At 44.7% G+C, this 16,483-nt stretch overlaps 1 protein-coding gene across 1 annotated transcript in view; it reads left to right on the top strand.

Annotated features, from left to right (window-relative positions):
- Positions 1 to 16,483, top strand: part of babam2 (BRISC and BRCA1 A complex member 2) — a 154,230-nt gene that overhangs the window by 102,363 nt on the left and 35,384 nt on the right. The window contains exon 7 of the mRNA XM_083633875.1: positions 15,408 to 15,517. Coding sequence (XP_083490001.1) covers positions 15,408 to 15,517 — 110 coding nt within the window. The remainder of the gene's footprint in view (positions 1 to 15,407; positions 15,518 to 16,483) is intronic.

Genomic DNA, 16,483 nt, shown 5'->3' with positions numbered 1-16,483 from the left:
TCATACATAGTGAGTCACAGTAAATACAGTATTAATAACCATCGAGCAACCATGATACAGTACAATGTTTAAAGCCTCAATCCGTAATATGAATTTGCAACCTGCATGGCTCTTATGGCCACACCACGACTATCACTAACATTCTGGCAGCTAATTCTGCACAGATTACCATTTGCTGTCGCACCCCACCGTACTAATAGACTTGTACTCGTACACATGTAGACACAGAGGCTCACATGCACGCGAGCACACACTTTTTCTTCAGTTTGCAAACACGCCCCACACACACAAAGCTTTTGTGGCTGTGGCAACAGGGCGAGTGTTTAGGTGTGTTTGGGTCCCGCGGTACCAACACAGTTCCAGGTGGAGCATGTGTGCTCTGTAATCTCTCGCCTATTGTCCGCATGACAAAATTAAGCCCAGGCACAGGGTACAACTATGCGGTGACACAAAGTTGCCAAGTTAATCATCTACCATACTTGTCCAACCACTTCTCTGCTTCAGAGTTTAGATTCAGAGCGTGAGTTTGAATGTTTGAAGAAAGGAGCGTTGAAGAAAGGAAAGGCATGCACACAGGAAATGGCAGATATTGTATAAGCGGGCTGTTTATGTTTCCGAAGAGGACTTTTTTTCAATACTTTATTTTTCATTTTATCCAAAACAGACACACAAGAACAGAAAAATAAAAACAAAGACAAACAAGCTCAGTCACAGGAAAGGAAAAGAAAGAAAAAGCATACACATATCAAAGACTGCTAGAGTCAAGCCTCTGCTTAAGAAACCCTCACTTGACCCTACTGCTATTCAGAACTACAGACCTGTCTCTCTTCTCTCATTCCTTTCCAAAACCCTCGAACGAGCAGCTTCCGATCAACTTTCTCACTATCTCTCCCAGAATGACCTCCTGGACCCTCTGCAGTCCGGTTTCAAGGCTTCTTACTCTACTGACCGTGAGGGCAAAAAAGTGTGATTAAAACAAATTTGGCGTATGAACAGAACACACATCAGGTATACTCAAAGGTTTTACACAACAAAACTTAAATTTGCTTAAGCCCCAGGCCTTTCTAGCCTAGAAAATAACATGGCTGACAAGGAAGAATTTGCAATAGAGCTGGCCTCCATTTTTAGCCACAAAATGGGAGCCCCAAGAGTTAAATTGACAGAAGTTGCTTGCCGCCAAAACATTTTCTAGTTTTCTATACATTGTTTAGCTCTTAAAACAAAATCTACCAAAATTCAACTTAAATATTAGTTTAGGATTTATGGATATGGTCAAGCCAAGATAGGTGAGGTGGTCCTTTGCCAGTTTGGATGGGAGATTTTCCAGGAAACCGGGAGTGAAGACATCAGAGAGAGGCATAAAGTCACTCTTCATCCAATTAATTGTGATTCACACTTCATGAGATTACCGAAGGAGGTGATAAATTCTAGGAGAGGGGGGATCGATTTCTCTGAATCATGTAGGTATATTATTACGTCGTCTGCATACAAACTGATACGCATCTCAATACCTCCGACCTTCAGGCCTGCAATACCTGGATGGCCACAGCGAGGGCAACCCTACTGAACCGAGCGGAGTAATGGAAACCTGGTTGAACATGTTGGACTAGCATATACGAGCTTTATCCAGGGTATGAACGAATCGCCAAATCCGAATCTATGCATTGACTCAAACATATAAGGCCACTCAACCCGATCGAACGCCTTCTGTGTGTCGAGTGACAAAATCGCTGCACCACTGCTCTTGGGACAACGGATGGAAATTAGCCTCGTGCTAAATCCGGCAATTTTTACACTTTTACTATGTTCCAGGTTTTAGTATCTGTTCTATGGTTTCTGTGTTCATTAATTTTGCACTGTCCCGTCCAAATAAACAAATAAATAATACTGTAATCTGCGTACATGGTGTTGAGAAGGCGCCTGACATTAAAGAAAGAAAACCTATTCGGGATGAACCCTGTCTGGTCAGGGTGAATGATGGATGACAAATGTTTATTCAAACGAGTAGCCAACGTTTTAGTGATTACCTTTCTGTCAAAATTCGGGAGTGCTATGGGTCTGTAACTGGCCGGGTCTACTTCCTCCTTCCCCTTTTTTAAGATAAGGGAGATGTTAGCTTCATATAGTGTTTTAGGCAAGACTTTGTTTTTCTTAGAGCTAGATGTCGTTCTGAGGAGGAGTGGGGCGAGAATGTCGCAGAATTTCTTGTAAAATTCTACACTGAATACATCCGGCCCAGCTGCTTTGCCTGATGGGAATGATTTGATGGCAGAAGTTATTTCTTTCAAAGTCAAATCGGAGTCTAAATCCTCTCTTGCAGCATCACTAAGCATACAGTAGAGCCGTTTTCCCACATGCGTACCTGAAAATTACCTGTAAGTCAATATCGGACATTTCCCTTCACACCTCTCCTCTCGCATATGGGAATCTACCAGCGAAATTGCCTGTATGTTGGGGGGCGGGGCGGCACTGCAGAGCGGGTGGGGAGTGACGTGTCGGCAAAACTCTGAATGGTGAAATAAGTTTGCTTGTTTATCCGTTCACCTGCGTCGCGTTGAAGCACTTTTTACAGACTGGCTTCGTTTGATGTGTCCGGGCTTGCCTTTGCTGTCGGCAACGTAAGCAAAATACTTCCACATTTTGCTTCGTGCATTTGCTTCATCTGTGTCCCTGTTGGGCTGCTGACTGAAGGAGGAGGACGGACTGTGGCCAGAGAGCGAGCAGGCAGCAGAGGGGAGAGGGGAAAATCAGCACGCTCACTCATGAAGCTGACATACTGCTCTTATCACAAGATCATTTCGCCAGTTTGCTTTAATGTGCGCGAATGATTAGATTATGCCCGCTGGAACATTAAGCAACGTGTGTACACCTCGCCCATGAGAGTGTCGCGGGAAATGACTGGACCCGTTCTACACTTGAGTCCGCTATCGTGCATACCGCTCTTCTGACTGGCTCGAAACTGGTGAAATCTCTGCGACGACGGGGTGGCGCTTATACCGGCACGACAACTTTCACACATGCAGGCATGCCGCATTAGACCACGTTCCGGTCATTTAGCGGTACAAAGCGCATGTGGGAAAACGGCTTAGGTGTTTCAAGAAGGTCAAAAAAGTCTTTCAAATCGCACCAAGCGGCAGCACACTCAGATGAGTAGAGTTCACTGCAAAAATTCCCTAAAACGGTAATTTATCTCCTTAGGGTTAGTCAGCAGGGTGCCTCGATTTGATAGAGAGGATTGACCTGGAGGCGATATTTTTTTTCGGTGATGGCGAAGGCTATGCGAAGGCATAACCCGCCCCTCTCTGCCTCTGATTGGCCTAGCGTCAAAATTCCATCTAAACCATACATGGGCAACATACGGCCCGCGGGCCGTATGCGGCCCGCCGGCGCCCCCTGTGTGGCCCGCGATGGTATTGCAAAAAAAAAAAAAAAAAAAAAAAATTTTTTTTTTTTTTTTTTTTTTTTTTTACAGTGCACCTGAACGCAACATGCAAGATACCCGCTGAATAAGTGTCCAAATGTTCATGTCATTCTGGCCAATACTCTTCTGTTATAGCATTTCAGTCTGGAATATGGAATATATTTCAATAATATTTATGACTAAAATGCTAAAAGTAATCTCATGTGTAAGAAATGACTGTTCTACATTGAAGAAGAAATTGAAATAATTAACTTGTTGGTTTTGGATTTATTTAGCTTCAAGAGCGCATTTTTGTTCTTGTGTGACCCTCAACACAGGCTTTGAGAATCCCGGGCCACTTACTGATACTTAAGCTTAAAATAACCCACTCATATTCTGGTTTATTTCAAGAAAAACATTTCGGCTAGTGGAAATTCTAATTGGCTGGTAACTTTAAAATCTAGCAGCCATATTGGCAGGTGGTGAAAAAAGTTAATTTCAAGCCCTGCAGGGAGAGCAGGTGGTGACATAGGAGTGCGTGAGAAAAGGATCAAATATTGGTGGTTAAGACTGAATAATGACATCACAACTGTTAATTTAAAATGAGTTATTCCTCTAAACCTGGCTTCAAATGCCCAAAATGTTTCGCGCTGGCGCCGTTCAGCCCTCAGCAAAAACTGGTAGCGAGGACATTTTTTTGTGGCCCTCTCTATCATCAAAGTTGCCCATCCATGGGTTACGGCGTGACAATATTTGTTCGGCCCCCGGCAACAATCTGGGTTTCTCATGTGGCCCCCCATGAAAAACAGTTGCCCACCCCTGATCTAAACACATTCGCTTGGCTATCCTGCATTACATCTCTTTCTACAGTCTGTGGTCAGACCGTCAGACTCAGTGGGTCAGACAGACAGCAGTTACAGGCTCGCTAGCCTGCATGAAAGACGCCAGTGTGTTTATGTTTTTAATATAGTCATATCTATGGTTTATCAGAATCAGAATCAGAAAGACTTTAATTCTGATTCTGATTATAACACTGCCGCTACTCTTGGCAGTGCACGTATGTAGCCTATAGACAGAGAATTGATCAAGGGTGATATAAAGGGTCATTTACAGTGAACTATTTCAGCTCATTGTAACACAAGAATGACATGTATTTGAATTTATATATTAATCAGAGGAAACAAGGTAATGAAATTTAGAATGACAAGAAAAAATACACATTCATATGCCTGCGAAATAGGCTAAGTAAGCCTAAATAACTCAGTTATACGGTTTGCAATTGTAACGTTTAATATAATAAAGTAAGATCTCACACATAACCTTTTGATTGTATATGCTGCCATCTGCCATCTCATGCTTGTTGATTTAATGATTGTTTTGCACCTGCTGCTCACGTTATGAACAAATGAATGCTTAGATGACCCTTATATCCTCAGCAGAAACTAACTGACTGCATAGTTATTTTAATAATAGTGCAGTCAGCCAATTAGAGGCAGAGAGGGGTGGGTCATGCCTTCGCCTAGCCTTCGACATCATGGGGAAAATGAGCTGCCGTCACTCACAGCCGATGGTCTCAGCCCACACGATCGTAACATCATGATGTCTAGTGTGTGCAGCGGCACGCATTTCATAAATGTCTGGCGCACCACAGGGAAAAGCAAGCAACGCATTTACTAGGGCTGACCCAACTTCTTGGCCATGGTAATCGAAGCTCTAGCTTTGTGAGACAGTCTCTAAGGTTTTCTGGTTGGGCAGGGTCCTTCGGGCCAACACTGTTTTTAGCACGGGGAACTCACCGGCACGTGCCGTGCGCACAAACTAATGCACCGCAGCAGCAGGCAGCAGCTCGTGTTGTAAACATGAAATTAACCTACACTTCTTTCCTAATTTCAACACAGTGTGAGTAACATTACACATGTTGAAGTGAATTCAATAATGTTTATGAAGTAGCAGCTGTGACAAGATACATAGCGCGCATTGACGAGCTTAGCTGAGCCTCCCTGGATTAATAACATTTAATGGCAACTAATAATATCCACACGTCGGATGAGAGCAGTTGGATGAAAATCGACCACCATATGAGGAGCTTTTTGTCACAAGTTTATAAGCCTGGAAGAGTTTAGCCGTGCTGAGCTGAATCCTTCTTTCAGAATGTAAGTAGGCTACATGTGTTCCTCTGTTCAATAGGCTGCAGTGTAAGCACTACTGTTGTCTGATATTCTTCGAGTCACTACACAGCGGCATTGCCACAGCCAACAACGCACAATGTTTATGTTTATGTTACCATTGCCAAAACCGATTGATAACGCAAAACACTTGAGCCATTTTCGGTGGAGTTGATCGCATATATAAACACAGCTGAAACCATGCTGAAACATATCAGGGGTGTCATTAAGTGTATGAGACAGACACAACACGTCATCTGTAATGTATGCCAGGATAAAAATACCTTGTGGGAGAAGCAATAGTAATCCTTGCAGCAGACAGTCGAGCAGGATGATAAGCAACTCCTCATGTGTTCACTATAGTTTCCTTCACGTTAGCTCTAGTTAACTTGTTAGCATTATCCGCGGTAACGTTACTTGGTTTTGCTGGTCTTTACTCTTACTGTATCTTGCTTATAACATCAGAGTGGAAGTTAAATGTCCATTGCTTTGATTGAACCTTGAACTACCAAGACTGAAATGGAAAAGTAAATGGATAAAGTTAGGCTATTTCTCAGTTTGGGTCGGGTTGCCAGATACAGCAATGGTTCCAGCACAAAGACTTCTCAAAAACCACCAAATGCACACAAAACCGCCCAAGCAATGCAGATCTATTGGAGACAATCTGGCAACATGGAGTCTGATGTGTGCTACCTAAAAGTGTATGGTTTTTGTTTACATGGTGATGAACGTAAATATTGAGTTAGGATTTTTTTTTTACCGGGACTTTTATGGATGTACAATAGAAACTTTTAGACATATAATACTGCTATAAAATCTGATATAATGGGGGTGACATAATACTGCTACAGCCGGCTGCTAAAAAAAGAAAAGAAAAAAAAAGCATGATGAGACAACACGCCCCCACCCCCCGCGCGCACCAACAACGATGCCATCGCCCATCGTCGATTTTTAACCTGGACATCGTGATACTTCAAGTTGGTAGACATCGTCCAACCCTAGCTGCCATGCCAGGAGCACGTTGGGCTTATCTCCAAAGAGGACTTTTATGTCCTCTTGGACATGTGTGCAAATTGGGTCATGTAGTGACTTGTGCTTCCATATTCTGTATTTTGAGATAAAGGGAGTGGCCCCAAGAGTGCACCACATGTCTCCACTCACCCCTGCACATCATCAAGAGTGCACCACATGTCTCCATTCACCCCTGCACATCATTAGGAGCAATGTCCTCAACCCTCTTTCTCAATCAGAACATTTCATGTCATGCGATGAGACATTTTGACAGCGGCCACCTTGACCCAACGCTTCTCGCCCTTAGGATGCAGTGGCGTAAGTCTCCATCAAACCTATGAAAGGCTGAGACAAACACATCGTTGAGTATATCAGACATCCCGTTTAGTCTCTACTGTTGGCAGCCTCGAGATGTTGTTTAGCTGAACTGAACATCTTCGCTAAGTACAATGTCGCCGGCTTGGCCTTGCTTCATTCTCCCCAATGCTCTTGGTGTTGAGCATAATGATGGACTTGTATGCTGCTCTTTGATGGCGGTCAGCCTCTCTTACTGGATGTTGAAATGTTCAATAGCATTGGGTAATGACAGCCATTTTCCTTCATGCAGTGTATTGTTCTCCAGAAAGAGGCAAAGTGATTAGTACATGAGATGGATGAATGAAGAATTAATGTATTCTGTCCAGTTTAATAATGCCTTTCTAGTAAAAAATTATAATGTGGATTAATTTGACATCACTTTACACTCTTGGCTTCTCTTGGTTTTCAGTATAGTAGACTAGCTGGCTAGACTGTCTAGGAGTGGGAATCCAGGAGAGTTCCACAATATTACCTTCCAAAATATACAAAATTGTTATGAATTCTTGGCCACAGCATGATCATCTGACTCTAAACCACTAGTCAAGTCAAGTCAAGTTTATTTGTATAGCCCTAATTCACAAGCATAACTGTCCACTGTCCAGTATCAGGTAACATCTAATTTCTCAGTAGTCTCTCATTGACTTGAGGGATTTTTTAAATCTCCAATCCCATTCAGTTTAACAGTTCTTTTAGTAACTGGCTCAATGTTTGTGTCTTTAGCAAACCAGTTAGTTAAAAATGTAATTCTCGTGCTGTGCTTATTTGGGTCCTTCAATCGTCGAAGTTTATCGAGCTGATGAGTTCAATTAGACAATTTGCATAGCAGATGAGCACTGAAGAATATCCCTCTCTTATACAGACAGCCGTTGTCCATGTTCGTGTGGCAAGGCTGAACCATAGTGCTTCCAAAAGTTAGCCCGGAGCGTTGAATGAAACGTCACAACTCGACCGATTCTCACAGCAGTTTTCCAGGATGTTATTGTGCTCCCCGGTGGGTTGCTTAGCGGGGGAGAAGCACTGCAGCCACACACACACACACACACACACACACACACACACACACACACACACACACACAGCGCATGGACAGGGACTCCCACAGCTCGCCCAGGAGCCGGACACGTCCTCGCACAACAGCCCTGCTGTCAGTCAAAGCATCACGTTGAATTTGACCGTTGGGTGACGAAGGCGGACAAAAGCACCCTTACCGCCTCCGTATTGACCCTGCAGTCGAGCCCCTCTTTGTGTGTGTGTGTGTGTGTGTGTTGTGACTTTGGCGACTTTGGCCGGACTTTGGCCGGACTTGGTCTGGCATAAAGACAGCTGTCACAACTCCAACCTGTCACATGCGACACAGAGGAGACGCCAGAGGCCGGGACATCAAGAGCTACAAGGACGGACAGAAGGAACGCAAAGGAAGGCAGGAGAGATTGTCTGTGTGTTTGCGACGCGTGTGCGTCCCCGGCCATGCACGTATGTGTCCGACAGAGTAAAGAGGATGGAAAGGTTGGCGATGGCAGAGGAAGGGTGGTGGCCATGGGTTTGACTCGGAGGCACTGCAGCCTCCTTGTCTCTCTCTGGCCAGGGTGATTTCAATGCTCATTTCTCCCCCTTCATTAAGGTCCTGCCTATGGCCTGTGGAGCAGAGGCTTTTTTTAAATGATGTTCGTTCTCTGCTAACTCTTTACATAAGCAAACAGCACTTTGCCCTCAAGTGTATTTGGTTAAAAGGGCTCAAGATGTGCGCATGTATGTACACAAACATTAATAAGGGCCATTATGGAAGGAGAAGTTGTTCTGTTTCACTTTAAATAGTGCATTCAAGTCAGGCAAGGTGAAAGGTCAGCTTTGTTTTTTTTGTTTGTTTTTTGTTTGTTTTTCAGGTCAGCTTTTTAATTAGAATCGTCTTCTTCTTCCTCTTTTTCTTCTTCTTCACATGTGTCTCATATAGATCGGGGACGTTTTAGGAAAAGAAAAGAAATGCCTGGAAATTCTCCACCACACTGTAAATTACTTCACCGCAAGGACTCCTCTTCAGCATATTTCATACTCCCTAACCAAAACCAGCTGTCAAGCAAATTATTTGTATTGCCCCTCTACACTTTAATTTGCTTTATAGACCTCACTTAAAAAAAACTTTTCTCTCTCTCTCTCTCTTTCTCCATGAAGTGGCACCAATTTGGACATGGCAAAGCTTCATAGACATGCTTTTACCTTTTACATGTTAAGACGATCATCATTACTCTCTCAGAAGTCACCCAAACAATTAAAAGGAAGGTTGTCTGTAAGCCCATGGGCTGCCCCTGCATTAAAAGCTGCATGCCCCCTTTTAGCGCTTTGCTCCTGAAATAGTCAGTTTGATCAAAGGTTTCAACTCGGACTGGAAAAACTGTGTAGGAACACCATTTCACCTCCATTAAGCATTCCGTATGGCAAATTGGTGGGTTTGTGTGCTCAAAGCTACAGGTCAGGGGTTTTTGGTGTAGCCTGGTAAACCAGCTGGTCACGTAAACTCACATTTAATTTCTTTCTACCAGACCGTCTGGCCTCAAGCCCTGGGAAGGTGTTTTCAGAAATTACAAAGTGCTCCAGCCAGGGCGTCCGGGTAGTGTAGCGGTAAAGTCCCTGCCTACCAACGCGAGAGGCAAGGTTCACATCCTCGTCTTACCTCAGGCTTGTTCAGGAGTCCATACAGGCACAATTGGCTCGTGTCTGCAGGAGGGAAGCCGGTTTGAGGGTATTTGTCCTGGTCGTTGCAGTAGCGCCTCCTCTGATCGGTCGGGGCACCTGTTCAGAGGGAAGGGAACTGGTTGAAATAGCGTGATCCTCCCACGTGCTACGTCCTACCAGTCAGGCTCCAGCTGTCAGGTGAAAAGAAGCAGCTGACTACTGCTCATGTCTCGGAGGAAGCGTCTCTATGTCAGCAGCGTCTCTATTTCCTCCGCAAACTGAAAAGAGCCAAAGCCACAGTCCCCATCATGCGCTCCTTCTACCGTGGCTCCACTGAGAGCATCCTGACCAGCTCCTTCTACCGTGGCTCCACTGAGAGCATCCTGACCAGCTGCATAGCTGTGTGGTACGGAGGCTGCACTGCGTCCTGCCGGAAGACCCTGCAGCGCATAGTTAGATCAGCTGAGAGGGTGATTGGTGCCCCCTTCTCTCCAGGACATTTATGACACACGCCTGGTCCACAAGCAGCACTCTGCACTGCAGGCGACCCCACCCACCCCTCACACTGCTTCTTCAGTCTCCTGCCGTCCGGGAGGAGAATGAGGAGCCTTCGGGCAAGGACCAGCAGACTGGGGCACAGCTTCATCCACCAGGCTGTCAGGAAGCTAAATTCTCTTCCAGCTCTTCTTCCCCTTCCTTCTCTGCCCCCTGCCCCCACAGACTCTGGACTATGACACAAGTACAATTGGGGAGAAAATGGGATACAAAAAACAACAACATAAAAAAACAGTGCTCAAGCCAATCAGTGACCTGCCTCGTAGTTGACATCGTCCCCATGGCAATCAGGAACGCTGCTGGCAAAACGGTAATGGCTGCCTCCGTGGCTGTCCCCCTCGAGCACAGTAACGTCAACGTTTGTTGAGTTTAAACAGCCTTAAAGTGCAGTTATTGCAGAAATGGACTCACTCAAAGACTCAAATAGACGCACTGGACTGGCTCACCTCCTACCTCACTGACAGTTCATCTCCCTCTCCGGTCACACCTCCACCCTTTCCTCTGTCATGCAGGGGGTCCCCCAAGGCTCAGTCCTCGGCCCCCTGCTCTTCAACTGTTACATACTCGACCTCAGTCACATCATCACAGCAAATTCAACCTGGACTTCCATTTTTACACCGATGACATCCAGATCTACATCAGCACAAATTCCACTCAGAACCCACCCCTCACCCACATCGAAACCTGCATTTCCGCAATAAAAACCTGGCTGACCCAAACTCAACAGTGACAAGACAGAACTTCTCATCGGCACCAAATCTACACTCAGCAAAACCGGACCCATCTCACTCACCATTCACAACACAACCCTCCCCCCTGGCTCGCAACCTTGGCTTCATCCTGGACCCCACCCTCTCATGTACATATTGTATATATTTACTCGATTTGATTGCACTTGCAACTTTGTGATTGTCTTCAGTTATCTTCCTACTTCTTATCACTGTATATTGATGTGACCGCTACGCTGCATACAGACACTAAGACAAATTCCTTTTATGTAACTTGCATACTGTGGCAATAAAAGTGATTCTGATTCTGATTCTGATTCTGATTTGATCCCCATGTCAGCTCCATCATCAAGACCTCTTACTTCCATCTCCGCAACATTGCAAAAATCAGACACTGCCTCTCCCCCCCTGCTGCTGAATGCCTCATCCACGCCTTCATCTCCTCCCGTCTGGACTATTGCAACTCCATCCTCACTGGCATCACCTCCCGCTCCCTCCATAGACTCCAGATGGTTCAGAACTCAGCTGCCCGCCTGCTCACAAACACCCAGTCCCGTGATCACATCACTCCTGTCCTCCATTCCCTCCACTGGCTCCCCATCAAAGAACGCATTAACTTCAAACTACTCCTCACCTTCAAAGCCCTCCATAGCCTGGCCCCCCCTTATCTGTCTGACCTCCTTCTCCCCCATCGCCCTAACCGTACCCTCCAATCCTCATCCACTGTTCCCCTCACCGTTCCGCCATCCAAACTGAAAAGCTTTGGAGATCGAACATTCTCGAGAGCTGCACCCCGACTCTGGAATTCTCTCCCCCAGCCTGTCAGAGACTCACCTTCACTCCCCATTTTTAAATCCCGACTCAAAATCTACCTCTTCTCCCAAGCTTACAACCTCCCTTAACCTTAACCACCTCTTCCTACCTCGCCACCTCCCCTTTCTTTCCACTTCCCTCTCTTCTGTCTGGCCCCTGTCCCTCCCACACTCTCCCTCCCTCCCCTCTGTTTCCATAGATCCCTGATCGATGTGTTAATTGTTATTTCTATCTGTTGCCTGTTCTCTTGTTTTCTATGTACTCATACTGTGTCAGCGTATTTGGGTCATTGAAAAGCGCTTTATAAATAAAATTAATTATTATTATTATTATTTTTAGACCCAATAACAACAATTAAACAAGTACAGGAGTCAACAAGCAGAGATTCTCAGCGGAAAATATTTTTTCGCCGTTCTCCCCAGTGGATTTGGATTGGACTGGATCCAACGCTGATTGGCTGAAGAAGTTGTCTGTCAAGGCAAGTACACCCGCCCAACTCCCGTCCACTGCAAACACTGGTTGAAAGCTTGAGGCCAGACGGTCTGGTAGAACTAAATGAAATGTGAGTTCACGTGACCGGCTGGTTTACCAGGCTAGTTTTGGTGGTCATGAAATTGAAAATACAGGTAAGAGATAAAAAGGTTGTTTTGTAGTTGATCTGATTCCCTAAATTTCAGATTTACCCCTCGAATGTTTTCACCATTTGTTGGCAATCGGGGCATAGTAACAGTGAAACTATCATCAAACTGCTCATTTTGAAGTGGTGGTCTTTCTCACTTTCTCTCTTGTCTCTACCTCACTCTCTATCTACACAGAGAAATAATGTTACAATACGCCATTTCTCTCACCTCTAACTTCAACTAGCTTGTAAAGATTCTGGAAAAGTGATGACTGGTGGTGTGCAGCACTGATCGAATTTGGCCGACTGTGACAGCATATTTGTGCTACTCATGTTCACATAAAGGTGACTGAGGTTGTGAACTAATCATATCTGCAGTTATACTTCACCAAACAAGGCAAAAAAAATGCTATTTTAACTGCGCAGTTCAGCACCCTTGCATAACACATTAATTTATTTTAGAATGGCATTTGCGAAAAGTTCAGGGGTTTGCCTTTAGTTTTGGTTTGTTTGTCTCATTGACGCAGTGACAGCTCTTCACTGTCTTTTGGGATGAGATGAGTCTGAATCACTCCGTAAAAAGGCTCTTCCAACGACGACAATCGTCTGACTGATCCGCAGTACAGTGTAACTGAGACAGTACAGTGTGCAGTGTGTACAGTGTGACTGGAGACAGTACAGTGTGCAGTGTGTACAGTGTAACTGAGACAGTACAGTGTGCAGTGTGTACAGTGTGACTGAGACAGTACAGTGTGCAGTGTGACTGAGACAGTACAGTGTGCAGTGTGTACAGTGTAACTGAGACAGTACAGTGTGCAGTGTGTACAGTGTAACTGAGACAGTACAGTGTGCAGTGTGTACAGTGTGACTGATCCACAGTACAGTGTAACTGAGACCGTGCAGTGTGACTGATCCACAGTACAGTGTAACTGAGACAGTACAGTGTGCAGTGTGACTGATCCACAGTACAGTGTAACTGAGACAGTGCAGTGTGTACAGTGTGACTGAACCGCAGTACAGTGTAACTGAGACAGTGCAGTGTGCAGTGTGTACAGTGTGACTGAAGCGCAGTACAGTGTAACTGAGACAGTGCAGTGTGCAGTGTGTACAGTGTGACTGAAGCGCAGTACAGTGTAACTGAGACTGTACAGTGTGTACAGTGTGACTGATCCGCAGTACAGTGTAACTGAGACAGTACAGTGTAAAGTGTGCAGTGTGTACAGTGTAACAGAGACAGTACAGTGTACAGTGTGCAGTGTGTACAGTGTGACTGAAGCGCAGTACAGTGTAACAGAGACAGTACAGTGTGCAGTGTGTACAGTGTGACTGATCCGCAGTACAGTGTAACTGAGACAGTACAGTGTGCTGTAATAATAAAATATTATAATAATCTAATAATAATCTTTCACTAGGCTTGGTGCACTTTGTGAACAAATATTTGTCATAACTGTCTGTATTATGTTGTTGTACTGTATTGTATGTATTTTGTTTGACTGCCACAGATACTAAAATAATTTTTGAAAGGACAATAAACAAACTAACTAATGTATCTGCTATGAAAGGCGGACCGCCTGACAGACAAGGGAGCTGCAGCCATTGTTGCGAATGTTGATACTTGCACATGCTGCAATTATATATGAATACAGTCAACAACAGCTGCTTAATAACGAGGATTAGATTAGCATTTCCATAGGGGGAACTTGTGACTTTTCATACAGAACCCAGCTAAAAAACAGCTGCTTCATATGCTCATGACTCATGTTGTGCAAAAATCATACATTTCCTCAAAAGAGCTGCGTACAGTATATAAATAACCAATTTGACCCTCCATCATTGAACCCCACCCTATACTGCCACCCACCCTAACCACAATTTGTAACCCACCCACATATATATAAGCTCTAGCTTTTCTGTCTCTTTTGTCTTTATTGTTGTAGAAAAGTGCTATAAAAAGTTATTATTAATGCTTACTGTAGAAATAAAGTGGCCAATGAATGCAATCATAGATATCATAGTGACGATATATTGCACTGCGTGTTGAACCGTGTTGAACCGGTTCAACACGCAGTGATCAACGGTTCAACCGTGTTGAACCGTTGATCAGTTAGTATGGTGGTGCGGAGATTTCCTCTCACCACGGCGGGCTGCATTTATCACAAATGAATGAGTTGAAACCATCTGAGACATTTGGTTAATGCCGCCATGCCTCTTTTCTGGATAGAGAGAGCCCCCCCAGAGTGATGCTTCATGTGGAATTGAGCTAATGACAGTCCCTCGCCAAATAGCCTCGCTCGAGGAAAAACACAATACATAAAGAGAAACTGGCACCTCGGAGAGACGGACGAGGTTCGTTGCGAGCAGCTCCTGGTGGCCTCTGTATCCATCTCACACATGATTTGATTGGTGCTCGCAGTCATCAGTTCAGCCTCGTGCTGCAGCTCTTGAAGTTAATGTGGCGTGAAACAAAACAGATGTTTCTACTGGTGTCGTTTTTGTTTTTTGACTAGTGCACTTGTGTGGAGATAGATTCAAGCAAAGCAGAGATGCGAAGCCGGGGCAATGTGCGTTCAAGCCCAGACTTCATCATGTTGTTTCAGCTAAGGGTGTTCACCCATTAACATCCCCACCTCATTATTAGGGAGTTTAAGCAACCATGGCTTGGAGCAACGGCATCGAGACCCACTTTGCGCATGCGCGATTCTATCTAGCCACCTCCCCCCGTTGTAGCCTTGCTCTTGACTACGGGAGAAGGAGTAGTTTGACGTACCCGGCAGTACGCCGAGCTGTTAGCATGTCAATTACAAGTTTTCATCGTATTTGGCGCTGTCATTCAGTGTATATTCGAATCTATCATTAGTAGTTGTATGGATAAAGAGTATATTTGTTAAATATGTCCGCTTATTTGACCGAATTTCTTCTTTGTTCATAGGCATGTGCACTGTTACCAGCAGCACTCAGGAAGAAGTAGCCGTAGTGTTTTGGTGTCGCACAGCTTAGTGATATGTGCTTGTGGGACTACGGCAACCCGGTTGGAACCCCGTCGCCGTCTTTAAAACGTCACCGCTTAAACTCCCTATTGTCTTCCTCAGGACACGGCATTGGACCCTGGAGAGGATGTGGCGCTTCTCTCAGTGAGCTTCGAAGATGCTGAGGCTACCCAAGTCTTCCCTAAACTCTACCTGTCCCCCAGCATTGAACAGTAAGTACATCCATCGATCAAGATCAATTTATCAATCAATTAACTAAATTTGGTCCGTCAGTCTGCAGGACCAAATTTCATGAGATTTTGTGGGGCCTTTTGGAAAAATGTTGGGAACATAGCTGAACAATAAATATCAATTGATTGCTTGCTCCATTGACAATGAATGGGAATCTGGTGTTTTGGACTGTTCTACCATTTGCATCCAAATGAGCTTCATTTTCTTATAGTGCTACTACAGTACTAACAATAATATGATGTGCCACAGTGTCCATGAAGTTGGTCTGTCGCTACCTTTCATTATTATTATTATTATTATTATTATTATTATTATTATTATTATTATTATTATTACTATACAATTATAATTATAGCAACTCCGACACTAAAGTGTCACGAAATAAAACAACCAACTGGTGTCCTTCCTCTGTTCTCTCTAGCTTTGGGAGAGACCTGTTTTCATTACAGCAAATCTAGCACTAAACCATCCGGGCTCATCTCAATTCTGTTTTCCGACGTGTTTCCCCTTAAATCAAATCCCCAGGGTTTATGAACCCCAACTCGGGTCAAGATGAGGAAAAGGTGCAGCATGTTTGAGGCAGTGACCCACTGTTAGGGCTTTCACACCGGCAGGGCTCCGTGCCGGTTCCGGTTCCAGAACCCTAATCTGAACTGGCCGGCGCGTTCAGACCGAAAAAATAATTGGTTCGGAACCTGAAAAGTTGGTTCTCAGCGGAACCAAAAAATAGTTGGTTTTCCTTGGGAACCGTGACATCATCAGTGGCCGTGTCTCATTCTAGGCTGTGAAAACGAGTAGGAAGGAGAAGAAGGCAGTGACAACACAGAGAAAAATAATTTGCAGTGGTCTCCTGAGGAAACCAAATGTTTAGTGGCGATTTGGGCATCTACCGAATCTCAAGAAAAGCTAGAAAGCAGTACAAGAAAGAGCAAGTCATATGCTGAACT

Source organism: Poromitra crassiceps, assembly GCF_964638095.1.
Source record: "Poromitra crassiceps genome assembly, chromosome: 3".
Classification (NCBI taxonomy): domain Eukaryota; kingdom Metazoa; phylum Chordata; class Actinopteri; order Beryciformes; family Melamphaidae; genus Poromitra; species Poromitra crassiceps.
Note: the sequence above shows the minus strand (reverse complement) of the source record. Positions and strands in the feature narration are given on the sequence as shown.